The following is a 27,928-nucleotide window of genomic DNA, read 5'->3' as shown; positions in this document are numbered from 1 at the left end:
CATCTCTGTCTTTGAAAGAACAAAACATACTTAACCTTTGTAGCTGATATAATAAGGCACGGTTTGTTTTTGCAAAAACCTTTTGGTTTTGTAAGGCAAGATAAGCTGGTGGTTCCAGGCTATCAAGGCTGTTAGATATTCTGTAAGGGTCCCTGACCCTGGCAGATCAACTTAACCAGAGAGACACTCAAAAAATTGAGTTTGGCATTACACCATCAATGGCTGTTATGTTAAGCATACAGCATCCTCAAATTTCTCCCTAACAAAACAATGCTGTATCCTTGATTTTCCTGACCTAAAAAAGTTAAGGGACATAGAGCACAACATTTCAAAAGAGTTGGAAGTGCCACAGTCTCGTAAATTATAGTGCACATTTGAGGTTTTGAATTTGATGGCTCAGAATGAGTTGGGGGGGAAAAGGAAAACGAGAGATTGTATTGCTTTCAAGCGAGAGGATCTTCGCTGCCTTTTGAATTCCCAGGGTAATAATATGTATGCATGAATTCCATCCCGCTGGATGGGTGACATTTATAACACAACTTAATTATAGACCTAAAAGCCATCTCTCTATTATTCCTGACAATTCGGGGCTCTATTCAACTCTGGCAGCAAGTGTTGCACTTTGAAAGTACTTTGAGGAGCACCGCCACAGTGAGATGGATGTTAAACTTCTCGGCCTTTTTATTGGGTGAAGAGGGGTGGTGAAAAGCCTCTGAGTAGCATAAATTTACATCAACAGGGGACAAAGCCTCCATCATGGAACAGATAGCACTGTCAATTTCAAGGTCTGTCTCATTCAAATTACAGGAACCTCATCCCGAGCGAGGCGGCTGGGAAAATAATTTGCCGTAACATCCTGTAATGATTGCGTGGGACTGTTGCACAGTGAGTGATCGGACCAGATACCTATATACAAGACCTTTTGTCTGGTGGTAGCATTCAAAGATAACATTACTTTACAGTTTTCCATTTCATAGCAGGGAACCTGAAGAAAAGGGGATGATCTAACCAATGATAATAGAGACAAATACCAACAAGAAATATATGACATGTGAAGAGAGGAAAAAGAAAAAGTTGAGGTGTGTGGTGCAGGAGGGTGAAAAGGAGTGAAAGCGCGAATGAGGGAGAAAACTAGCTCCTGTCTGATACAGCAGCACCGGCCTTATTTCATTTTATGTGCTGTCAATCAGCTTGAGGCATCTGACCAGACAAGAAGAGAGGAGAAGAGACAGCGAAAGAGGAAACAAGCCAGGGAGAAAGAAAGGCAGTGGGTTGGTGGGGTGACGGAGAGCAGTAGATCCAGGATTAACAGTGAAAGGAACAGATAGAGACACAGATAAGCGTGTGGTTGGGTATAGCCAGCCTTTCTGTTTGATATACCCAGAAGACTTGCACATTATCAACCCCTTTTCCTTGCCCTCCCACACACCCCTTACACAAATTCACATGCTTCATACAGGGGAATAAATCCCGGAGAAAGAAAAGGTAGAGGTTCTGACCAATATCACTGGCGTTATCGTGTCCAATACGGCTGTGAGACAGGGAGCAATCAGCGAATGAGGGAGGAACCTCTGCCTGTCTCATAATAATCCCACCTGCATCACACATTTAACTTGACCATGCTCTACTAACTAAATAGCACATAAGCCACAGACGTTAATGCACAAGCTGTTCCTGAATGCAGGCAAATCTGCCGCACGTGAGTGACAGCAGCAAAGCTCAGAGCCTGACTGCTTACAGCAGGACATTATCATCCAATGATGTCTCTGGGGAGGGATGACGGTAATGTGGGAAACAAACATGATTACACCCCTCCGCTTTTCAGATAACAGGAAGAGGATTGGGTGAGCAGAAGACGAGGTGTTGCATGATGTATTTGTTGAGTACAAGCCGCGGGTGAGAGGAGCTGCCATGATGAAAAGACAACATGAGAAGAAGTTCAGGAGGGAAAGAAACAAAAAGTGAGAGCCGGAGTGAGAAAGAAAAGGGAAGGGAAATAAAGAAAGTAGTGAGAAAATGAAGCAGGAGGGAGGAGGTGTCAGAGCACAGTGACAATGACGTATAAAAGAAATGGAAGCGAAGCACATAAGAGGTGGTGAAACAACAGAATAAATGCAGGAGAGGATGAGTTTATTCAGAAAAGCAGAGTGGATTGCAAATAATGCCAATGATGGGACAGAGAACAGACCATGACTCAAAAAAAATCTGAGGAGCAGAAAGAGAGAGACACATGGACAGCGCAGACAGAGGGTTTAAGAGGGACAGAAGGGAAAAAAAAGAGTGGGAGGTGTGTGGGCTCTGACCCTTACTGGCCCCATCAGGCCCTCGCAGGACGGTGCACTCCTCAATCTGGCCAAAAGTCTCGAACAGCCGCCGGACGTCATCCTCGCTCTGCTGCTTGCCGAGCATTCCCACAAACAGCTTCCTGTCTTCTGGATAGGAAGAGAGGAAGGGGAGGAAGAGGGGGGAGGAAAAGAGGGAGGGTGGAAGAGAGAAGAGAACAGACAAATGCTACAGCTGATGGCACCGTTCTGCTGAGCTGAGAGGAACTTGTGCAACTCAGACCCCACCCCCCACCCCCTTTTATCAGCAGTCTGTTGAGTTGAGCCTGTGCTGCTGCTGTTGTTATTGTTGTTGCGTCGTGTGCCACCCCACCCTGGTATGAGGGTGAGATATATTCCTGTTTCCAGTGAGCTCATTCAAATCTGCTATGGTGATGTTTGATACAGATTGTGTTTTGAGCAGTGTGGGTGTCATGTAAAGGTAGAAGGGAGGCAGGAATATTTTGTTCAGGTAGAAAAACTGATAGATCATCTGGATGCTTAAGTCACTACATTGAAAGAGAACATAGAATAAGAGCAAGGTATTACATTACCTCATCTCTGAATCAGTAGGAATTATATAAGGAAGCTCTGTGCAAATTGTGCATGCTGCTGGATACTACAAAATATCCAGAGAATTTTTTAAGGTTTTCCCCCCATTTGTCTTAGCCTGTGTGTACTGGTTTTCTCATGAAAGTGTGTTCTCATATGCTCCACTTTCTGTTTATGTATACATTGTAAGATATGAGTATGGAGACGAGGTTTAAGGTATACTATGAATAATTGTTAAGAGCTTTAAGAATGGATGATGGATGGATTAGCAGCAAAAGATTTGCAGTTTCCTTTTTTTTCAGTTCCAGGTGGGGGAAAAAAAAGCAAAATACAAGTATTAGCTAGATTTAACAAGTCAAATTCAGAGGCAGAATTTGTCTTCCTACTATTTTGTGCACACACTGCATAGATCTGCATACACTGTTTAGCAGTTACAGGATACATAAGATTTTTTCTCTGTGCAACAAAACCACAATGACCATGACCCAGTCCTATTTTGTTCTCGTCATCCCAGCGAGTTTGTGGAATGTATAGCGACTGTGACAACTAAAAGGTCTAGTTCTGATGTCCTGACATGAAAGAAGTATTATAGTCATTAACATAAATATTTGCATTGAATCCACAGATCTTAGATCAGCTTCATATTTCTATACAATAAATCAGTATAAATGGAAATGTCTTTAACATCAGGTGTAAATTATGAAAATAGCAGAGCTACATTCATGCATCATCAGACTGACATCATGAAGTGAGCAGTCAAAGAGTCAAGTCTTATCGTGAGAGGGCAGCTCGCACTGTACTGTCTAAATGTGTCATTTTAACCTCTGAGCTGACATTAAGCACTGTTTTCTCCTATTGTCTCAGCAATACTCAACATGAGTGAAATTCACAGAGGTGCTCTAAATTCAGTTTGAAGGGCAGCTCCTCCTACACCAATATCTTCAAACTACTGGATGTCATTGTATTTTCCTGAGCTCCAGAGGGGGGCACTCTGGCTCAGATGTATGGGCTCCATACCACAAAATTTTGGCCAGTCAGGGAGCAGAATTTTTCTAATTAATCTTCCCAGAGCCCTGGCATTAGACAGAGCATTCATCTTCTTTACATCTTTTACATTATGCATCTCCTATTCTGCTGTGTTGTGGAATGAAATGGCTACTAGCAAGAACCCATCGCCAGAACTGATAGAAAGTGGCAGGAAGAGGAAGAAGAGTTTATTGGAAATGACACTGTTGATCTTCAGTGTGAGTCATTTGACTGGTAAGGGGCGGGCGAGGAGTGGTGAGGAGCGGAGGGCGAGAGCATCACCTGGGCCTCGACAGATGTGACGCCTCCTGTACCTGCCAGGCCCCATTAGACGCAGCTGTTCTAAAAATAAAGCACCAGGGCTTCCTTTTTGCAGCAGGGAAATCGGATCCTGTTCCATTCCTGTAAAGTTCAAATGAGACACGTGCCTGCTACTCGCTTGGACACACAAATGAGCACCTGCATAATCAATAAGGCCATGCAGCCTGGTCTCTACTGCTAGTGCTATAGCTGTGTTGTCAGTCCATGGTCCACCTCACCCAGCAGAATTTCTCCAACCTGCCAGCTAAGCCTCATACTTGGGCTCATTACTGTTGCTTTCTTGGACATCCAGGTTTGGAAGTGAATGAGAACCTGAGGTGATCACCTAAGAGACAGCTGACACGAGGACAGACATCTAGCTCGATCTTGGGCATCACTAGAGGAGTAGCTGAAAAGTCAGCCCTGAACAGGTGTTAGAGAGAAATGAGTCTGACTCCTGTCTGTGGCAGCAAAGGTGAAACATGAAGTTAGACAACAGCCTGTCCAGTTGCACACGTGACTTTGTATGTCTCCTCCATCTTTCAGACTTTCACCGAGGTGTCACTGTTACAACTTAAATGGGCAAAGTGCAGTTTTACAGGCCTCCTGCAGTGTGTTAATGTTTTGGGACAAAAGTCTCATCTCGGTCCTGGCCCGAGGAGATCTAATGGCGGCTTTACAAGGCTAATTAACAAGCCATGAGCGAGGTAATGAACTTTCCAAATGTGCTGGCAAACGCAAAAATAAATTACACCCCAGTGAAGGCATTAAAGGAAGTGTGAGTGTACTTCGGAGCCTTCCTTTGGGAGAGCCACTGAGAGAAAATGAATTTGAAGCTGCTATCTTTTCATTGCCTGACCTAAGAGTGTCTCAGTCGGCCCACTGCATGCCCTGGCCAGAGTATAGATTGCTATTAATTAGTCCACTTTGCACCTGTCTCCAAAGCAGCTCTTATTGGATTTTGCAAGTTCTCGCTCATCTCCTATGGCCATTCGCAAGCTTTAAATTGGCATTTTATGAATATGAATAAATATCTTGTAATGCACCCTCTGTACAAGGATGTGACTCCATGACTCCAAAGAGGTATCCATTAAAAGTGGTGAGTGGAGAAAAAAAAAGAAACAATCTTCTCTAGTGCAGTCATGTATTTGTATTAAGAGGGGTGAAGACCTTCCTATGGAACTGAGTGAGGATATAGAAGTATGACAATATCATTGAGCCGACTGTTTGACCTCTTTGTACTTATCTCTCATTGAGAGAGGCTCATCCTATCCCTCTAACAGAGCTGAGCCACACAGCTAGAGAACATTTGAGCTCTACAGCACTTCTCTGTTATGAAGAGACCTTTGTAATCTGCACTTTCAAACCTTGCCACTACTTTAAAATCATAATGTGTGTACACGTGTGTGTGTGTGTGTGTGTGCGTGTGTGCGTGCGTGCATGTGTGGTAGTTAGTTGGCTGCATAATTTAGAATTTAGAATTCTTGTATCATTGTATCCTCAAAGGCCATTAATTAATTCTTGTGTGTCCATAACATTTGTGGTAATTAGCAGAGTAAAGGATACATATGCTGTTTAAAAGTGGGCTTCATTATATGGTAGTGTATGTGAACACACACACCCACTTGCACTTTGTGTCAAATACACACTTTTTTTTTTTTTTTTTCACCCGGTGTCTCATCTCCAGAGTGAAGATGGGAGCAGTTGTGTGGAAAATGGTTCCATGTCAGTCTCCAGCCATGTCCAAACTGAGGTGGCATGTGGACAGCCCTGTTTTATGAATGCAAATATAAAAGGAGATCAAAAAAGTTATCAAAACACTACTGACATCTGACAATTGCTTGTCTCAGGAAGCCTTTTCATTTCAGCGCCCGGTATATTAAAAATTAATGGATTTTGCACAGACGCCATATGCTGTCAAGATTGATGCTTCTCTCTCTGGAATAAAGTACTCCTTGTGTTTTAGTCTGCAGTATATGCATATAGATTGTGCTTTTCTTTTCCTCTCTTCCCCTTTTGTGTCTCTATTGCTCTCGATGTCTGTCTTTGTCTTTTGCTCTTTTTGTTGTCAGACCTCACCCTGCTCCTTCTCTCTAGGTAAAGAATCAGTTGCTGTGAAGTCTACTTTTCAAAAGTTTCTGCTTTTGTTTGCCAATAATGGGAATATTCTCTTAAAATAATTACTTTCCCGTGTTGTGGTAAATATTTCTTTTTTTTTTCCTTCTCTTTTTTTATGATTCTATCACTTATTGCCTGCTGGCAGTAGTCAGGGAAGGTTGGTAGTAGTAAGTGTTCAGACAGCATGGACAGCTGCATCCAACGATAAAAGATGCCTGCTAGGCCGCTGGGTGCATTTCAAATGCAGAGTAATGTTCCAGGCAGCACAACAGAGAACTTGTGCTTCTTATGGACTCATTAGAAAAGCCTGATGCTGGTGCACTGCTGCCTGGGAGGCCCGCCACGAGACACGCTCACACATGTAGGCATAAAGACTTGGTCTACGAAATGTTGGGAACGGCTTAATATTATTGAGTTAGACTTTGTTTTTCATCATCTACTGTATTTCACTGTTGTGTGCATGATTACAGGGGTCTGTTTGGAACCAAAAGGTGTTATTTCCTTTCAACATATAGATATAGAGCATTTACATCTCAAAAATGATTCCTAGAATAAACAGTTTTTGGATACATTTTGTTATATCAAACTGGAATTCTAGTTTTTAGTCATTCTAGTAATTCTAAATCTAAAGTTAATAGTACTTAAGACTTAAGACTAAATTTCCCTTTACTAAATAATTCACAAAGACCTTACCTTCATGCCACTTTTTGTGGACACAGTGAAAACAGTTTAATCAAGCAACCTTTGAGAGTCTGTAATGAAATTAATAAAAGAGTACTGTAGTACTGTATCACGAAAACTAACTCAAAAAAACAGAACACATCCAAAAATGTAATTTCTCTTTAGAATCTATGGATTTCTCCTTAGCTTGCAGTCTATGTAGGAATATGTCAGACTAGAAACCACAGTAAAGGTCTGTTTTGATTATGGAAAAAATCATAATCACCATTTTTTTTATTACTCACTGGCTTTGAAAACCTGTTGCATTTATTGAACTTTAGAGTTGTGACATTACCTAACGGTGCAGGCACCACTGTGTAGCAAATGTTGCACATAATGTTTTTGATCCATGTCAGATTCCTCAAAACTATTCCCAGAAAACAGAACTGGTTCTACCTTTTCTGCTGAGCAAACGCTACTGCTGCTTTTCTTTCCGCCATCTTCACTTACACAGATTTTTAAATACCTTCAGATAGCACACACATGACTTCTATACTGTCTAAATGACAGTATAGGCTGAGTTTAGGTTTCCGGGCTGTGAAAGTGTTTGTATCATTCGGAACACAAGACAAAAACAAGCAAAACAGAATTTAGCTAAATAATTGCTTTTTCTTGATTATATTGTTTTTGTGATTGTTTGGTGCCAAAATTGAAATTAAAATTCGATTACTAATTGCACAGCACTGAATAACATTTTTGATCATTAAATGTGCCAGATTAAAGATTTTATTTCTTCTCATTTGATAATTATGGTCTAAGTAAAGGTTTTGGATTTAACAAAACTACCATTTTATGGATTATCAGTGCATTTGAAAAATACTGTGATTCTGCATAGCAAATGATGGACAGTTACTTGTGGTGAGTGAAAAGGATGGATGAAATGTATCAGCAGAATTGCATAATTTTTCTATATTATCAAAGCCACTATGGGTAGTGAAATAAATGTTCCAGATAAGAATTTGATACTCAGCAGGTGCATCAGGGATCCTGAATTACCTAGTCAGCTGGGTTTGCTTACTTTTTTTGAATTGATACCCTGTTATGGACTTATCTAGCTGGCATTGATATTGTATCAACAGGAACTGGAAATAAAAGCAAAAACGAATAAGATGAAAATCGTTTCATTCATTTGAATATAGCGAATGTCTGCACAATGTATGTATCTGTTCTGCTATACTTACGCAACAGCTACTTAGTAAGCCCCACTCAACTTCTTATTCATGTTTAGTTCCTTCCCAGTTAACAGAAGTAATAAGACCTCATCCCAGTATAAGTGACACACACAAAACCTTTCTGCTGCTGGTCCCTATCTGATGTATGCAAGTGGATTATCCAGTATAGTGAGGTGGTAAATGGAATAATCGGAGGAGAACAAATATTCAAATTGTCAGTGTATCACGCACGATGAGAAGATACAGGCTTTGTGTTTGTAAATGCATTACTCATACCACTAGAGCTGTCACATCCATTTACCCAGGGGAGTGGGAGGGGAGCTTTAAACCTTCTGGTATGCATGATCAAAAACCAACAGAGAACAATCGAGTAAACTTGTGAGAAATTGCCTGTTGCAGCTTCTGTCCAAATATTTTACCTCCTTTTTAACAATTTTGGAAACGTTTTCTCTAATGGTTTGGCCCCAAAATGGAGCTCACTAAAACAAGTAATTTGACTCTATGCCTGAAAACCATTATTAATGAAAAAAAAATTAATACTCAACAATGGTCAGAGCTGGAAATCCCAGGGTTTTTTTTTTTTTGTGTGTGTCTTTGTCTCTGTCTCAGTGTGTTTTTCAACCACTGCTAGGGTTCTTCTTGACTTTTCAGAGTTTTGCACGATCGTGTCCAGGGGCACAGACGGATCTTTTGGCTTCATTTGCATGTAAAGTGGAGCTTGCTCCTTTGTGGGTGTGAGGTGCCTCCAGACAGCCCCTCCCCTGTGGTTTGCTAGACTGAGCCAGCCAGCAGCCTTCACTCTTCCCTACCTGCTGGGGTGGGGCATGACAGCATGGCGCGCAACATCTTTAGGTCCTGTCAATCTCTCCACTGCCCAGCTGGGGTCAACATTCTGAAGAGCAGCAGGTTGGCAAGGACAAACATGACCCATTCACTCCCCTCAGCCAGACAAAAGGCATGGACAAGATATTAAAAAGGCTTACACAGGGCGGCTGAGTGTGGTGCTCTTGGCACTGTATAAGTATCCAATAAAACAAAAGTATGAAGAGCTAATAAACAAGCAGGGTAAGAGGACTGTAGACAAATACGCTGCGAGTGGCACATTGTGAAAAAGTCAATGTTGATGGAGGTTGCTGGGCATTTCGGGAGAGTGTTGAAACCATCTTATCAGAGTTAATAAAAGGAGAGGGTGTTGCTGGCTGACCCATCATCTCTATTCTCATCAGTGTGGTCTCCAGTCTCACAGCAGTGGCTAGTGGAGAGGGACCTGGCTCCAAGATTGTGTTTAGATAATGGCCATCTCCAATCATAGATAATCTGGCCCCATCTTTTCTTCACAGACACAGCGGCAGACAAGGTCAGGGGGAAAAAGATTCCTGGTGAGGCGAGGAGGAGATAGGGATGGGGCGGCTCTGAGATGATTTACTGCTGAGATTCACTCAGCTGCCTCCATCACCCTCCGTTAACTCTCTCATCCTGTCGTCTCTTTCCCTCGCTTTTTTTTGTCTTCTATCTCTCACTCTCTGCATTCCTCTATGGGCCTTGTACAGAATCCCCACCTCTCTCTCTATCACTTGCTTCATCTCCTTTGCACTGCAGTACCAGTGAGAAAGAAAGAAGTAAAGAAAGCAATACAGAAATAGAGAGAGCAAGATGTCTGCTCTTACTCATTTTTGCCCTTTTTGGATTGAAGCAACTTGCCTGGGTTTTGAGTGTATTAGTGTGTCTGTCCCTTCACTGACCATTGATTGACTGAGCAAAGAACCCATGCCTCAATGGTGTTTCAATACGTCAGAGGTGAAATCATAGTTTGAGAGCGCTGGGCAGGCAAAAGTGGTGTTAAGTACGTCATATAAATGGGGACTTTGTGGGTAGGACATTGACTGACTCAAGGAACAGAAATAGATTTAAAAGCTGTGAAGCTCCCCTCCCATGCTCTATTCTTTCTTGGTAATCCAAGGAAAAAATAAAATAAGACATGAGTCATTGTAATAGACAGCCAGAGAATCATCTCTGTGATCCACAATGGCAGTTGAGGAGCAGAACTCTAAGGCACCAGGCCTCCCTAGTAATATTCTGAGCTCTGGTTTCACTTCTTCCCCTGACACTCCCATATCCCCAGAGAGGGGATGTCTCTCAGGGATACTGTGAACAAAAGAAAGGCTACCAGTTTCCAGATGGAGTAATGGGCCCTAATGCCTGCACAGGCACGTAATCGAGACCCCTGCACAAGTTCCCATGACAGATAATTGCGGATGTCTTGGTAGTGATAAATGTGACTTCATTCTAAAGGTGCAAATGTCCCAGTTCAGCCCTGGGTTTGACAGTCTAGAGGCCCCACTGGGACTGGGGTACCTGACAGGTCCTCAACCTTCCATAGATGAATCCCTCACTACTTTCTCTCCTTTAGTCAGCCCTAGCTGGGCTGTCTGTTTCCCTTTAACCACGGGCCTTCATAGTAAATCTCATTTCATTGTCAGCCACGACTGTGGTTTACTTCCCTGGCCTGTCTGCTGACTTCCTGTTGCCATTAACGCTCAATATCTCTGTTGGGGCCTGTCTGCTTGGTCTTATTTCATTCTGTGCTGTGTCCTATCCTGTCCTCCCATATAGAAAGTTCATCTGACAGACTAGCAGGGGATGTGCCAGCCTAAGAGCCCTCTGTATTTCATCCACACTCCCTGTTCCTCTCCCTTCTCTTTCTGTTGAAAAAAGGGTAGTAATTGATATTGGGACCCATCCATCCTCCCCTCTTAAGCCCTGAGATCCAATTTATCTTGGTGAGAATGCCGACTGGCTCTCGCCCAGGCCTTGTCGGTCAGACTTTGCCTGTTTTTAGTTGGCCGTTAATTAAAGTCCCGCCATGACAAAAATAAGATCTACATGGGGGTGTGTGTGGCAATAGAAATGGGCCATCTAATTCACACTTGACCACATAAATCAGCAAAGTGGCTCAGTCTAATCTGACCTAGGCAGTCTAAATCACCACTCTGAAATGCAAGCACAGGGCAGACACAGACCGGTCCAATCAGATCCACTTTCACCCATGTAAATCTTTAACTAGCTTAATCTGCATTAACTTCAGCAGTTAGTCTCAAATGGCTTCAGAATAATCTAGTCAATCACCATGTCAATCACAGTAAAGATGGAGTCAGGAGACTGTGCAAGAGAATCGCCACAATGTCAAAGCAGAATTACATATTTTAATAAAATCATTCATGCTATAAACAGGTTTACTATTTATTTATTTATTTATTTTTTTATAAAATTGATCTAATTTATCTTGTAGAATTGCACCCACTGATGCATGTCAACAGGGTGTAAAGTCTCCCAACAATCTGATTAATTTAACATTTACATGGTTTACAAATATTATACTGTCTAATTTCAGTGGAATTATGTACTTTAAATGACACGAACAGATAGATTGATAGGTAGCTAGGTAGATTAATAGCTAGCTAGGTTAACAGGAAGGCAGATTCTCTAGGCACATTGATGGTGTAGTAGTGGCTATGTGCTGAGTTTAGTGAAATGGGGACTGTTTGTACCAATCAATTATTTTCTCTTTTATTTCTCAACATGAGATGGAGAGCTCACAAAGCAGTTACAGACTCCTTAAATCATAGAGTATGTCTCACTTTGAGAAACTTATACTGCCTCCTCCCTTCATTCACTAATAATTTGTGTTTGGGGCAAAATCCCCTGCTTCTTATTGTAAGCAGGCTTAAATATCGCTGTGTTGGGAATGAGGAGTGAAGATCCTCCACTCCATATTGTTTTCCATTCTTTCTTGATTAGTTTTTTTTTTTTTCTTCCGTTTTTTTCTGTCTTGTCTTTGAACTGTTCCCAGTGACTGTGAACCTTAGACAGCCCCTGTACGGGCACAGATGGGAAGTCAATAGAAGCAAGTGACCTATATTACAGGCTACTCTACTAACTCCCAGTGTGTCTCAGGTGAGAGCAGAATATTAAGGATTGCATGTGCAGTGTATTTGTGTTTTTGCATGTGGGTGTTTTTTTGAGGGAGATGTGCAATGGAGACCAGAAGAAGGTTAATTACCTCCTCGTCCTTCGCTGTCGGCTGGCTTCACCTGGATGGGCCGATTCATCTGGAGAGAGAGAGAGAGAAGCAGAGGAGGGAAAAAGAAATAGAGAGAGAAGAAAGAGGGGAAATCCCAGGTTAGCATGAAGTGATAGCAGCAACAACTACAATATCTGGAGTGGGAATACAACAAGTGGAATGTGGCAGTGTTCCTGATGTTAATGTCCTGAGTTTGTCCTACTCTCTGAGCTAAACAAAAATCAAACAGTGATGGTGCCATAAAAGAGATAAATCTGTGCAGTGCTCCATGCCAGCGTGTTTAATTAATCCAGGGCACTGCCTCTAGAGATGCTTGAATTCCCCTCACAGTTCAGCAGAATTAGCACTTTTCAATGACGGAGCCACACTGGGTGTCAGATGGCACATGGAGATTAATGCCATTACATCAGCCACTACCGGCCCCACCGGGAGAGGTCCTTTCTGGCTGGCCCTTGTTCTTCCTGTCCCCTACTGGCTCCAGACTCCCAGTCACCAGCTATATCCTGCTCATCCCTGACCCTCAGCAATCCCTCTTTCTCTGTCTGTATTCCTTCCTCTGCTCTTGCCTATCTACCGAGAAACCCATTGGAAAATCATGATGAATATGCCATTGGTCTGGTCAGCCAAACCCAGCCTGCCCTAGCCTCCTCCTCTTGGAAGCTATCGAACCAAACAGCGTAGCTGTGAAACAGCTTGTGAAAGGTTAACAGTAGGGAATCGATAAACAACCTTTGAAGATCCATTTCATCGTGAGGTGAAAGCCAAACGTTGCCAAGCTAACATATAAAAACCTTTTAAAAATGTCTTCCGTGAATAAAAACTCCCCTGTTTCTTTTTGCGCCCCTCACTATGGTTTCATTTTTTTTCTTCACTCCCTGGAGTTTGAATATGAAAACAGAAAAACACTCAGTCTTGTGCTTTCTCTGAAACGGAAATAATATCCTCTCTTTCCTCTGTGAAAAGGGTGGGTGTTAAGAGCCACGCTCGAAGACCCTTGCTTATTGAGGCTACCCACGCATGTCATATTTGGCATTGTGTTTTATATTTGGCATGATGTTCATCTGGCTTCAGTTAGCAGTCGGCCTATCTTTCTAAATAGGCCATGCGGATAGGTCCAACATGTAAGTGCCAGTGAATGGCACACAGTACTGCCCACTCAGATCAGCCAGCTAGCACAGCACAGTGGGTGTTGGGCCCTGAGGCAAAGCAGCACTTGACAGCATTTGACACGAGCCCGGACCATGGCCAAATATAGACCTAAGACTGGTAGACATGTATAGACAAGCGTATACATGGTGACACCCTGGGGACGTAATGTACTCTCCTAGCAATATGCTGTGACACTGGAACAAAGCTTAAGAGACATAACGGACGCATCACAAAGACAAGCGCACAAGCCTTACAGACACAGGAACAATCACACCCATACAAATGCACCTGCTCACACAAGCTAACATAAAGCCATACAAATATAAATGTTATTATTTCCAAAGTGGTATGTATAAACTTAGCCAAAAAGTAAATATATATATCATGTAATTGTTACTTTTCCTATTGCTGAATGCCGTACCAGTGTTTGACTTCACAGACACTAACAAAAGCACTTTCAAATCACATCTTGTTCATGTTTTCTGCAGTTGTGATGTATGCGATGAGTTGAAGCATCACCGAGAAGGACTTTGATCTTTTGACTTATTGCTGGGTGCTATCAATATCATTCACATGTCAAGAGTACTATTTTAATATATTTTACATGTGTTTTAACAATTACTAGATTGTCATTTCAGGCTGGATAACAGCTACGAATATTCCAGAGTATGTTTACATTTGAGTTCTGGGTAAAGTTCACGTAGGGTGAAGCACTGAGGTATGTGAGTGTGTAGTGGAGAGAATTAAGGTTAGTTGGAGCATTGTAAGCAGTAAGTTAAGGTGTGCTGTGTGTGTACATATTATAAGTGTGTGAGTGTGTCTTGATGGCAGCTCAGGTTGGGGGCCATAATTTGTCTCACATAAGAGGTTTAAGGTAGCCTGAAGTCCCAAGATCCCTGTCCAGTGATCAGTCAGCTTCCAGGTCTTAAACGGCAGCGATTGGTCAGGAGGATTCATTAGTAGCCCCTGAGCCACTGCAGCAACAAGAGTCATTAGACAACTCAAAAGTACACTTGGGGTTGCTAGGCAACCGAGCGGAGGTGGCCGGCAGGCAGGAAAGGCAAGCTGGCCGTTGGTCTGTGGGCTGTTAGCCAACCAATTGGCACTCCATTCTTTCTTCTTTTTTCTTTACTTGGTCCAAGGAGGTCATAGTGAGAGGGGAGGAAAAAAGATTTCTCAACTCCCACCTTCCAGCATGTCCCACTTTCATGTCCCTTTTTAGTGACTATGACAAGGAGCTTTCAGACTGAGTGTGCTGTAACTTCTGCTCCAGCTTCCTGCCAAATTATGGAGTTCAGCATGATGCCAAACTATAGAGTTTGGAGTAGCGCTCACATGCATGTGGGAATAGATAAGATGTCCCCTTCTCTGAGGTATTCTGTAGTGTCCCCTGCATCTAGTTTTGTGTGCAAATAGAGGCAATGTTTTTAGCACACAAACTTACTGCACAGAAGACTTAAAGTTCACTTTACTCTTACCTCTGTCTCTTTCCTTCTCTCTCTCTCTCTCTCTCTCTCTCTTGCTCTCTCTCTCTCTCGCTCTCTCTCTCTCTCTCTCAGCACACAGACATAGACAGAGGCACAAAAAGTCTTGGGGCTCAATAACAGCAGGTGGCTTAGGTGACATTTTAATCCCTTATTACTGAGTGCAGGATTAGCCAACAGATCAAGGCAGAGTTAATTATATGAATTCATCAGAGGCTGGGCGAAGAGGCAGCTTGCATTCCCCCTGGGCCAGGACCCACCCCCACCTCACCACCCACCCTTTGCGCACACATGCATATACACCCGGTCTGAAGAAGAGGACAAGTGACATTCTTTCTGTCTGAGAAGCTAGCTACTTCCTTATTAGCATGGCAGCAGCAGAGAGCTAAGATAACACATACAGTAGAGCCTCAAGAGATGCTGTAAGACAAATGACATCTACTACTTTCCCTTTGGGTCCCACAAAATGAACTGCATAGACACTGGAGAGGAAGACTACAGGCTTTTTCATCCTGCAGACGTGTGGCTGCCGCGGCTGAAAAGAGTTCAACACCTCCCCCGTCTTGCTTTATCTTTGTCTCTCTCTGCCCCTTTGGCCTCCAAAACCAATATGCTTCCCACCACAGCCCTTTAATGGGTTGATCAATGCTGACAAATAGGCAGCTCATGCTGTCTTGCCTGGGAACTCACAGCCCTGTGCCTATGTGCTGCTGCACTTAGAGAGGCCATCTCTCTTTCTCCTCATCTCTCGCTTTTTTTGACTTTCTTTAACTCACTTTTTTTTCCCCTCTCCATATTTCCCCTCCTTCATGCTCTATTTCCTTTATGTCTATACATTCATTTTTTTCTTTGTTCTAATCTCCAGGGGCAAATCTATATTTTTCATTCTGCTATGATGAATAAAAGTCAGGTGAAGTTACAGAGGGGTGGAGAACCAACAGTGTGGAAGAGAGGAGCTTGCTTACATTTTCCAGTAAAGAACTGTGTAAGTGTCAGAGCGTACAGCTCTGTGCATTTGTGTGTGCGTGCGTTTCAGTCTATCTGTCCTTTGCTGGTGTGTCTAATCGATAACAGTGCAGTGGACAAGGACATCGCTGGCCTTTGACCATGTTTGCGGTCACAAAGTAGACCCCTAAATGCAGACAAATACTCTCTTAAAACCATAAGTATGAGTATGTATCCACTGTTGGGTCACTGTAACTGCAACTCTTGACATATATTGCTTTCTTTTAAGATGGCTAACAATCAGATGGACTTTTTAGTGACTCAAAGTTGAAATGGATAAAATACATTGCTGCTGTGGAAAATCCTGATCTGTACATCAAAAGCATTTTCCTTCTCTAACATAAGGTTGACAGCTAACTAAACTAACTAAAATAATGTAAATCTACACCACTGAACAAGCCTGGACAGGTTTGCATGTGATTAACCATCCCACTACAGGATTATTAGTTTGTGCTTTGGACATAGCATATGCTGTAATAATCTGCACATGAGCAGATATTTGGTAAAGTTGAGCACTAAACCAGCTAAATCAAAAAAAAAAAAAAAAGTTCTGCTGGTACAGAACTGCTACAGTATAGTACTATAGTGTATATGCATACAGTATAAAATGAAAGATACTTCCAAGTGATGGTTTAACAAGGCTGTAATGAAAATTAGCTTCAGGCCTCAGCTGAACAACACATTTACAACCATCAGCATAAGTGTTGCATCATACAACTGGGCACACATGCTGTTTTTGTTCTTTAGTGCACATTCACAGTCGACATCTGTATTGGGGTGCAGTGGGATATTAATAGGAGGGTATAGTGATGAATCATTACCTTCTCAGCCAGTCACATTACTCATCTCATAACTTTTAACAGCCAATCACAGGGGAACATAATGAATATGTCTCACCAAATGAAGGGAAGAGTCCAGACCACTTTTTCTGAAACAAAAAATATGCTTGTTCAGTATGTGCAGTAGTACGATGTCGTACTTTTACTACTGTACATATTACATACTGTTCAGTATGTACAGTAGTAATACTATATAAAATACTATATAAATATACAGTTTGTCTCCACAAATAGGCTCCAAAAAATTATTGTCACTGCTTTTCTTAATCTATAAAAATGCATGATGCTTTTTTTTTTTTTTGTGAAAGAGACACTGATTTGTTTTAGAACTGCGATTGTTGTAACTGGGTAGTACTTGAAAATTAGTACAATAAAAGTAAATAATGAAAATGCCACATTTTCATATTTCCTTTAGTTTGTTCCACTTGACGCATTAATAAAGTTAGATTTATTTAGCTTTGGCTCCATCTAAATGCAACAACAGAGCCACTACTGCCAAAACGGTGATGGAGTGTTACTCTGTTTGAGCCCTACACAAACAGACAGCTCCCCCAAATAATCCTGTTTACATCCTTCCTCTGGAGAATGGTGGAAATGTTTTTGTTTTTTTTCCCTAAAACAAATAACTGGATTCCTGAATCACCATTATCAAGTTAACTGAAACAATTATACCAATGTTTCTGCTCATATAATGTTGTTCGTCACAGCTACAGAACACACCCGTTGAAATGAAGGTAACATTACATGCAGCTGTCGCCTCGCTGTAACCCAGTGATTTTCGAGGAGGATGCGGATATGGAAATAGGAGAGAGGATTTGTGGGATTATGGTCATGAAGGATTTGTAGTGTAGTGTAAATAGTGAACTTTTAAGTCTGAAGATTTTTCATGATAGCTAAGCGAAATGGATGCTGTTATTTCATCTCAGTTCTTTCCATTTTAACCACAACATCAGGTATCATTTTGTTTTCAAGCCATCGGGTTCCATTCTCTTGATAAGCCATCGATTGTTTGATGCCTCTCATTATCATTCTGTGGTTTCACTGTCAGTAAATTCACTGGAGCTGGTGATGCCAGTTACAGTCTTCAAGCCCAATTAAAGATATTTAATGCCGCCTGACTTTTCTTAAAGAACCACCAAAGAGCCAGTGGTGCTGGTTGAGAAAGAGGATCCTAATTTTAGAAGGAGATAGACTAAGACCCTGATCTTTGACCTGATATTTCATTAATATCAGAGAATTCTACAGTTTTATTGAATGGAATAGCATTTTTGTCAATATTTGCTTTAGAGAGTTATGGTAAGGTCGTAAGTTGTTTGACTTTTTATTTTGAAATTTGTTTTAGGTGAAAGGTATACTTTTTGACTCCAGCCTACATCACATCAGCACACAGAAGACAAACAGAATTCCTTGATACATTACTGTTACTGACAAGTAATGTCAATGTTTTGTTCTTCAACTATAAAAAACTAAAATTTTGAAATAAAATTATCGCACTGCAGTCCCATCTCACTGGTGATCAAGCTCACAGTTCTTGCACAGCCTGTACTCTGCCAGCCAAAATTACTGCTTCCATCACCCATCACTCACACGTCAGGACATCCTGGCCCTCATTTCTGTGTGGAAGAGAAACAGGGCCAACGCAGCGGGAATGAGTCTTTCTCTCAAATTGGTGTGTGAGTTCACAGCAGCCTCCCTGTGAGGCCAGCGAGTCAGGAGAGGTTGGGTCTGCCATGTGTGTGTTGCAGGAGATGGGTTAGTTCTGGAGTGATCACACACTGCCTGTCTCCCTCGAAAACACATGAAGGAGGGCTGTGTCTGCCTCGCTGTGAAGAAGAGGGAGAAGGGCCACTGACAGCTCAGCAGAGGGTGGCTGGCGGTGAAACGTAGCCTATTTTTAGCTCTGAGCCCGAGCTCCTATTTAAAGACTAGGTACTGGGGGTCAGTTTGGGAAGGGGAGGGGGGCCGCAACACCATAAAAAAAAAATTGCTTGTATTCATCTAACACAGTATTCCCCTGTGCTACAGCATCATAGGGGAACATCTCTGTGTTTGTGTTGTGTCCCTGTAATTTCTGTCCAATTCTCCATAATTACCTGGCAATTGATTCCTCCACCAGAGCTGAATTTTGGCTTTTAATTTATCTCTATGAATCGGGTATTGGCTGTTCGATCTTTTGAGAGGCCCAGCTGAACAGTTGATCCAGTTTATACCCCCAACATCACCGCACCACCCCAACCACCCTGCTAGGCACGGTCCAACCCAATTTTGTCTTGGGGACTGTGGCCCAGCCTGCATTCATAACAGCCTTATTCTCCCTTCATATTTTTATTTTTACTCCACCAGTGCCTAGCAGGCCTCCTCTTGAGGTGGGACAAAGGATGACAGAGACAGAAAGAGGGATGAGAAATCGAGCCTGCCAGAATAGCCTCTGCTCCATAAAGCCTCTGTTCTTCCTCTAACTGTAGATGGATTGCTCTGTAGCTCACTGCAGCCAATGGCTAGCGCACTACATTACATTTATTGCCCCCCTTTTTTCCTCCCCATTTCCCTCCCTCCTGTTCCCATGGATGTGGAGGGGATGGAAAGAAGGACAGGGGGAGTCAGGGTAGAGGTGCATCAGGGTGGAGGAGGAGGTGACTATTCGACACAGTGAGACAAGACTAACAAATTAGTCAAAGTGACAGGGAGTTTTATGAGGTCTGCTCTTGTGAGGCGACTGCTGCTCTCTCTCCTCTGTCTCACTCTCTCTTTCTCCAGGCCACAGGGACACCATGATGGGGCCATGTGTGTCTATGTGTGTGTAGATTGGGTGTGGGACTGTACTGTACATATTTGTGCATTTGAAGGAACTGGCGGAATAAGGAAAAGAGAAATAAGCAGCACGTTTACAGCAGAAAAAGATACAAGAGATACAAGAGTCCTGGGGATTAGGAAAGAAGGAAGTGTTTTTTTTGCTCTGAGTATGCTTTTATTTTGCATGACATAATGTACCGGTTTCTCAGACAATTGTTGTCTTCAGTCTTAACATATGGAAGGGAGATAAAAAGCATTTATAAAGAAATCAATTCACTTTTCATGCTAACTAGGAGACGCTGTAACCTCCAAGTACCTGAATGCCCCATGTGTACCCTAAATCACAAGTATTTAACCTGTCTGAGCTTTGTGCAGTAATATTCATAATGACATGTATGTTCATTTATGTTTTATCAGTGGAGAGACTTGCTGCAAATCCATCTGTTTCAGAAGCAAGTGAATACATTTCTATACAATATTTACAGCATTTACACCAATGCATATACCCAAACACAGAGGGTTAAATGCCCAAACTTGCCGTGTGTGAGCCATGCACACTCACACACACAAACACACACACACCAAAAGCCAGAGCAGGAATTGTAACAATAACCTGGTGCCTCCCCAGAAGCATCTGTCACTCTGCAAGGCCACAGTACAAATGTTTCTGAGCTGGGTTGGGAAAACAGCTAAAGTGGCTCACAGTATAAAGAGGAGTGGGAGAATAATAATAAGTGGAAGGTAATGACACACCATGTATCTGTCAGATTTATGAGTGTGTATCCTGCTCTGCTTCCCTCATATACCTGCTGGCTGGGTCTGTGCTCCAGCTTGTGCACACCACAGTGCTGATGGAGAGGAGTCAGCGGTGAGCAATCATAGAGCACAGTGCGAAGAGGAGAATGGAGCTGGACCCGGTCCGCTATGGGCAATGACAACAACCAGCAAACGAACACCAAAGGCCAAAACCAGACGTGCACATACACAGCAAAATGGAATCAAATGCACAAAATCACAAAGTGGTATCACAAAGGCAGTCTGGAAAAGCTGTGATATTTTGAATACAAGGCCAGAAAGGCTCAATAAGGACAGCTTATTGATATACAAAGATATAGATTAGTTTAATTATTATTATTTTTAGAAACATATGTAATCATTACATACATGTTAACTAAACCTCTTTTTTCCAGGTTAGGTTAGGTTCTAATAGTATATAATAACATAACCGAAGGTTCATAAATAACCTACTATGTAAAGGTACATACAGTTCACTTTTTTTAAGGTTTGCATTGTTTGATGTTTTCACATTTGGTGACCGCAGGTTAAGGTCACAGGGTGGATACAGTAAGTTTATGTAATACTTAGATTAAATGCTTTTAATAAGTAAAGCAATCTTTTTCATTAAATTCTGATTTTCTGCAAAAGGTATATTTGTTTTAATCTCCATAATAAAAATGCACATTTTCTTAGCAATATGAAGAAAAATAAAGATTAATAATCAGTAAATAAAAATTTTATAAAATAAAATACTTGAATTACTAGATATCACAGTTATCGAGCCTGCTGATAGTAATGTAATCAGACCCAGTGATGATATGAACACGCACAAACACACACGCACTCTTAGGAACAAAAACATTCCTTACACATACTGTAGGAAAGTCATCTGCCAGAAGACACATTAGACAATGTGTGCCTTACATCACATCAGATCAGATTTACCCCATATGATCTTAACATAATTCCCAGAAAAATACATTACATGTGTCAGACACATTTTATGTAAGTAGTGTTGGGTTAAAAATGCACACATTTTTATACATTTATGTGATAAAGGATGTCACCGGATTGACAGCTATTTTCTTTGAAGAAGATGTATGTAGAAAATGTCTTGGAAATTGGTGGAACCAGCTGATACCCCATGTAAAGCAAATTAAATAGGTGGCATTAGCTCTTAGAATAAAAAAAATCCCAATCTTGACAGCAGAGAAATATCTCCAAAGTATATCACTCTGTGTCACCATTGTTTTACAGACAAAGCTATGTGGAAATGGTTGTTTTCTTTTTTCCAACCTGTGCAGTGTTTTTTCTTTTTTTTTTCTTGTTTTTAGACTTTGGTCTTCAGTCTTACTGTAAGTCCTAGGTTTAGCTTTGAGGGAAATAGAAAAGCCTCTAACATTTACTGAGCATTTTATGTGTTCAGGGATCTGTTCCATTCAGTTCAAGGCAAAATTTTAATCCTGTATTCACATAGAGAGACAAGGTGATAATATAGGTAGACGCTAGTGCAAACACACACACACACCATGCACAACAGAACACACAAAGGTAAAATGGATTGTACATGCTCAGTGGCTGCTGATAGTAATGGAAGGCATAAACATGAAGATGCTCATCAAACAGACACTATCATAGTTAAATGGTCTCATAAATACACACAGCAGAGCAAACAAGAAATTAAATAATAATAATAATGGAACAGAAGACGTATTATTATAATGGCCAATAGAAGACTATTATTACACACACAAATGCACACCTGCATGTATATAACCAAGCACATGGAGACATACTAATATATACAAATGCATACACTCATGCAGCGCACAAATGTTGTGCAGAGATGCCTTTAGATAAATAGTAGTGCACAACCAAGCACACAGCACTGCAAGTGTGTTCCAAGATGCCGTTAGCACACAGGGCTGTGTGAAAATGATCACATCAATCGAAGTGATAGATAAAAGACTGGGAGCAATTGATAAAGTGCCACAATTATTTGGAAGATGAATGGCTGAATTTGCTTTTGAAATTGGACTAGATCTCAGTGCAATGGAACAGAACTCATCATCATCAATGAGCCTGCCTTTGGATTGCTTTCTGTCACAACCCAATATCGGCCTGGACAATTGGATCCATCTGCCAAATGGGATCAAATAGACCTACTCACACAACATCAGAGGTGATGTATAGTGACCAAGTGTAAAACATATTACATTGAAAATGCACAATACATCATCATGTATGTTGTGTGCGCTTGGTCATAATGTTTGCCATTGCTGCATACTGTATGAGTATGCTCAATAGAAATGATGTGAGATACATTAAAGGAACACAAGTAGAACATGCAGGGAAATGATAGCACCAGCAATGCATAGAGGAAAAAAAAAAACAAAATGCTCAAATGCCACGAATGAAATCATCAGTTCATATAATGCTTGGAAGATGGTTGTAAAGACAAGGTATAGTATGAAACTCTTGAAATAGATAGGCAGTTAGGGGCAGGCTTTAACAAGAGGATTCATTTTCTGACATCTTCCAACAATACCCCAGTTCCAGGATATTTTTCTTTTCTTATTATTATTATTTAAAAGAATATTTGCAAAGTTGCAACTCATAAAACTTGTACTATCGTATCACATAATTTATTTAAGCCTATAAATCCTTTGGCTTCTCCAGTTATATGCCTCATAATGATGCATTGGTTAACACGGCCTGAATATTTGAGCCACATAAAAATGGTAATAGATTAAACCAGGTGAGTGTATAGAGTTTTAGTGTGTGCGTGCGTGCGTGTGTGTGTGTGTGTGTGTGTGTGTGTGTGTCTATAACTGTGTTAGTGGAGCTATCAGTAAAGAAGTATTACTGCAGCTTACACAGGCCTTTGCATACAGAATAGAGCATCAGAATGCACTGTACTCTCCCCGCATACACATGCACGAAGCGCCAGAAGAGGGACAAACACAGCAGGGGGTTGGAGGGAAACACACTAATGTATTGTGCTGACAGGGAAGTGACAGGGGCCTGACGATACTGCGGAAGCGTGTAAATGGGACACTATTAAGGTACGGGAAGGCTGAATGATTGTTTATGGCCACAGATCTGCCCAGAGAAAACATCTTTGGACTTAAGATTAGTTATTTACCTTCAATGTCAGGAGTATCTATGGCATCTGCTAATTTGCATGCACTATGATTCACAATCACATCTGCTTCTACATGTAAATCTGTCAGTTAGGACAATATTGTAGTTTTGTCTTTTTTCTCCATTATTTTCTATCGGTGTGACCTGATATATTTTTGGTACCTTCATTACTCTCTTGTCTTCTATTCCATAATAACCTAATTACAAAGGAGGTGTTTTCTGATGTTTTCATTATATTGTGCATGGTTATTGTCTGATCTGCTTTTGTCTAGGTAAAGGTAAAGGCTGACTGTCTAAAGAGATGACAGGCAAATGTTAACTGAAGTGTAATTAAACCTTTCCAGACAACACACACCCACATACCCACACTGTACACCTTTCTGCCCATATCTGCGATAAAATATGCTTCTTTCTGCTTTTCTTTGAGGGAGTATGTGTACACTGCATCCTGGTATACCCTTCACCATCATATTCTGTCATTCTTTTTTTTTTTTCTCCTAGTCTCTGTCAACCTTAAGCACACAGAAATACTCACACACACTGACATGCATGCTCACATGCACACACACGTACTGCCATTGTTCCTGTGTAGTCAGTGTCTGGGGGAGCTCTGTGGGGACCTATGCTGTCAGAGAGCAGACCACACAGTGTCCCTGGTTCCTGTTCCACCTGCTGTGACAGCTAATTAGGCCTGGCCACAAAGGTTGGCCTGTCTGGGTGCTGCAGTGGGTGTCATGGCATGGCATGGCAGGGCATGGCATAGGATGGCATGGGATAGCATGGCCAGCTGATAAGGTGCCCTACCATGTTGTCCGAGGACACACTTAACCCGGGAACACCGGCGACCACAGCAGTGTGTTCTCATCTTTGTTAGGCTCCCCTTCAGTCATTAATTACACTCACGCGCTTCTATTAGTCCTCTATTTAGTCTAATCAACAAGCAGGGCCCTCTGCTGACATCATTAGCTCTCATAACAAGCAGCGGCATTTGGGGAGGGGCCCTTCAGAGATGTGTGTGAACATTAACCCTTCCTCGGCGGTAATGAGCCATCCTTATCTTGTGATGCACCTCAGGGTCTTTTGTCCTAGTCCTGTTGTCCGACACCCCCCAGCCTGATCTCCTCGCACAGCTGTCATTAAGAGACAGCAGCAGCTAGCACCAAAGCTGTGGTCGCTCTAGGCAGACAAGGAAGCTTAAATAGCATGGCAGGAAGTTAGCACTGCAAGGGGGAGCAATGTATTTTTGGGAGAGTTGGGGATCAAAGGCACTGAGGAAATGGGATGAGACAGGGCAGCCTAAGCCCTATGGGTGTGTGTGTTTCTTTGAGTGTGTGTGACTCATATTAGATAGGAGGAAGGGAAGGAAACACAGGTTGGAGATGGTGACACAGAGCTCAGCCGTTTCCCTGGACCAGCAGGGAGCATGGGAAAGGAGAGCGGCCCCCTAAGCAACTGTGCAACCTCCTGGGGTTTGAGTTGCTGTTTGGACATAATATTTAAAACACCAACATATACACACACACACACACACACACACACACACACACATACTGTAAATGCACAGACTGAGATAAAATTTACCCATTGTCCTCAAGGAATAAATATGCCTAACTTTTATCAGTTTTTGTCTGGCACACTCACACATATGCACACAGCCAAACACACACACATCCAGTTGTAACTTGACTGTGTGGAATTTACCTTTGTGCTATCTAAGGTATATGGAAGCAGCAGTCACACATGCTTCTACAAAACTGCATGATATGCACGTACTAGTCACCTTCCACTGTAGTGCCACCTGTCACATAGATTCACCTGAACACACATCTAACTCGTGTTATCTAGCATGTGCATGTGCATTTGTGTGTAATTAATCCCACCTCCCCTCACAGATGCCCATTTAGCATTATGTGTCTTCTGCCTCATAAGTCAGGCAAGAGTCACAAATGTGTGCATGTGTGAGTCCATGTGGAAGAAATCACCACTCAACCAAGCCATGCCCACAATTTAGCTTTCATACACAAACACCATTCACAATTTACCTTAAAGCCAATGTATCGTGTGCCCCTTTTGCTTTGCTGCAATTGCATCAACTTGTCCAGTACCTTGTTTGATGTAACAAGCATGTACAAAACCCATGGGCAGCACTCTTCTGCGCAGCCATTTCGGTGTTGTTCAAAATTGTAACTTTCCAGATCATCACACACATTTAAAACCATAGACAGCTGTATCAAGATCTTGTCGAACGAGGCGTGTAGGTGTGTAGTTTGCCAGGCATGGCCAAATAGTATCGATCCACTTGTATTTTGAGCATGGAAGCAGGAAGCAAGACAAACTTTACTGTTACTGAATGAATACATGGCAAGCAGGTTTAATTAGAATGAATGAGGCACCACGTTTGAATACCTCATCCATTGTTTAAAACATCCATGGTAACTAATCACCTGTGGAGTATCGCTTGGAGCAAAGAACTTAGCCGTCGTAGCCAGCTTTACAGACCAAAGAACACATTTAATAATTTACTACATGAGAACTGTGGACTACACTGAAAATGAGCAAAATGATTGCGAAAAGTAGAATAAAGTCAGAGAAACCTTCATTAGGCTCATGTGCACCGCTTCGAGTTGACTCTGAAGGCACAATCCTAGCCAATTAATGCATCCCAAACATTGTGCTCAGGGCAATGGGTAGCCCTCTCTGTTTATTTATTAATTCTTGCCAGGCCTGTTGTATGATGTCCTGGCTGACTGTTCAGTGTGAAAAATTCATGTAATCTCATTCTCTTCTTCCATCTCACTCACCTTCCTTGTAACCACGGCTGAACAGTAACTGAATTTGCATGCATGCACCACTACTCTCAGGGGGCTATTGAGGTTGAACCATATGAAACAAGGCTTTAAAATTGTCACCTGGTGAATGCTGTGTGACGTCTACTGCAAGTTGCGCTGCAACTTCGAATTGCAAGAGATTTTAAAGATGCTGGTAATTGTAAAAGCAGAACTTTTCCTCCTGCAGAGTATTCGCAGAGTAAGCACACAAACTACAAAGCAATTCTTGGAAAACTGTAGTGCACTTTGTACAATACTGAAAAGCGTCAATGCACCTATGTTTGTTTGTTTTCTGATTCGTTTGTTAAATGGTCTTATTTGCAACCCACAACAAACAAACATAAGCGCACATTCAATCATGGATGCAGACATGCAATTTGTGTCAAGAGAGGTTTGGTATGAAAGGGTTAACTCACTATTTTCTAGCTCTTATCGGTGCTTGTAAAAGGATAAGGAGAGGAAAAGTGAGAGACAGACAGGGGGGAATGAGAAAATGCCATTTGGGGGGAGAGCCAAGTGGGTCTGCTAAACGAGTGGATTCTTATGCAAATACATGCTAATTTATGCGTACAAGGCAGTGGCAGCGCCCGAGGCTGCTTTGATTGGCAGTTGCAGGTCTGTGTATGCTGAGGAGGGACGCTTGGCTCCGGGTGCTTCTGTAAAGTTGGGCACGGCTGCCTCTCCATGTTCTACATGCTCTGGATCCATGGAATGCACACGTTTGTAGCCTAGCCTCTCCACCGGACTAGTCCCGGCAACCAGTAGGGCTCCCATCCAAAAAACTCTCCACACACCAAGAGCTCAGCTCAGCCAGCTCCAATTCCTCTATGGCTGGAAGCAGCCAGGGCATCATTATAAAATCAATGCCCCAGCTTCATCTTGCTTGGCTGTGTGTGTGCGGGTGAGCAGGAGGGGCAGCGTTCTGGGCTTGTTTGTGTTGATTCTTGGTGGTGTTTGTGAGTGGCAGAAAAGCAGAGGCGCCGATGCAATGCTCTCCACGCTCACTAATGGGCTGACAGAGAGGCTCTAGGTCAGGGCCTCCCATTACTTCAGGAGGGAAACTGGCTAAATGAATAGAAGCCTGCACCTAGCTACTACCCAGAGGAAATGTAAATGCCATTTGTTTCTGTGGCAAGGTGTTGTCATGCAGAGCAGTGGTACATCTTGATAATGTAAACATAAATTCCTGAATACGGTGATGCCAGAGTAATTGGGTGGCTGCTATTTATCATTTTTTGGCAGTTTTTTTTTTCTTTTTTGTATTTGCAAGGCAGGAGGAAGAAAAACAAATTTAGCCAGGCGAGGATGAAGCCATTACTCTGTCTATTACGCATTCACACAGGCCCCTAGGCCAATAGAAAAACACTTGGAAATCACCAACATAAAATAGAATATGTTCCCTAAAAATATAGTGCATTTTACACTACCTCATAAATACACCCTCTCGTGATGAGGTTTCTTGGAATGAAACAATCGAAACATTTTCTCCAATGTTTCTCTACAATAATATATGTACGGTAGTAGGCCTACTTGTGCATATGTGCTACAGACATCTCATTTTAATGTGCATCCATGCTTGTCTCCCACACATACAAAATACACACACACCACATGTTCAT

The 27,928-nt window shown here is 42.1% G+C and overlaps 1 protein-coding gene across 10 annotated transcripts in view; it reads right to left on the bottom strand.

Annotated features, from left to right (window-relative positions):
- Nucleotides 1-27,928, bottom strand: part of celf6 (CUGBP Elav-like family member 6) — a 125,088-nt gene that overhangs the window by 29,761 nt on the left and 67,399 nt on the right. For 7 of the 10 annotated variants that reach the window (XM_026294023.1, XM_026294030.1, XM_026294032.1 and 4 more), the window contains exons 3-4: nt 12,270-12,318; nt 2,304-2,432 (exon numbers count right to left, since the gene is read on the bottom strand). In XM_026294023.1, the coding sequence (XP_026149808.1) occupies nt 2,304-2,432; nt 12,270-12,318 (178 nt within the window). Of the gene's footprint in view, nt 1-2,303; nt 2,433-11,863; nt 11,867-12,269; nt 12,319-27,928 lie in introns of all 10 variants that reach the window. The other 3 variants (XM_026294031.1, XM_026294025.1, XM_026294027.1) reach the window with 2 other exon arrangements.

This window comes from Mastacembelus armatus, chromosome 3, assembly GCF_900324485.2.
Source record: "Mastacembelus armatus chromosome 3, fMasArm1.2, whole genome shotgun sequence".
NCBI classification, from domain to species: domain Eukaryota; kingdom Metazoa; phylum Chordata; class Actinopteri; order Synbranchiformes; family Mastacembelidae; genus Mastacembelus; species Mastacembelus armatus.
This window is presented reverse-complemented; position numbering and strand designations above follow the sequence as displayed.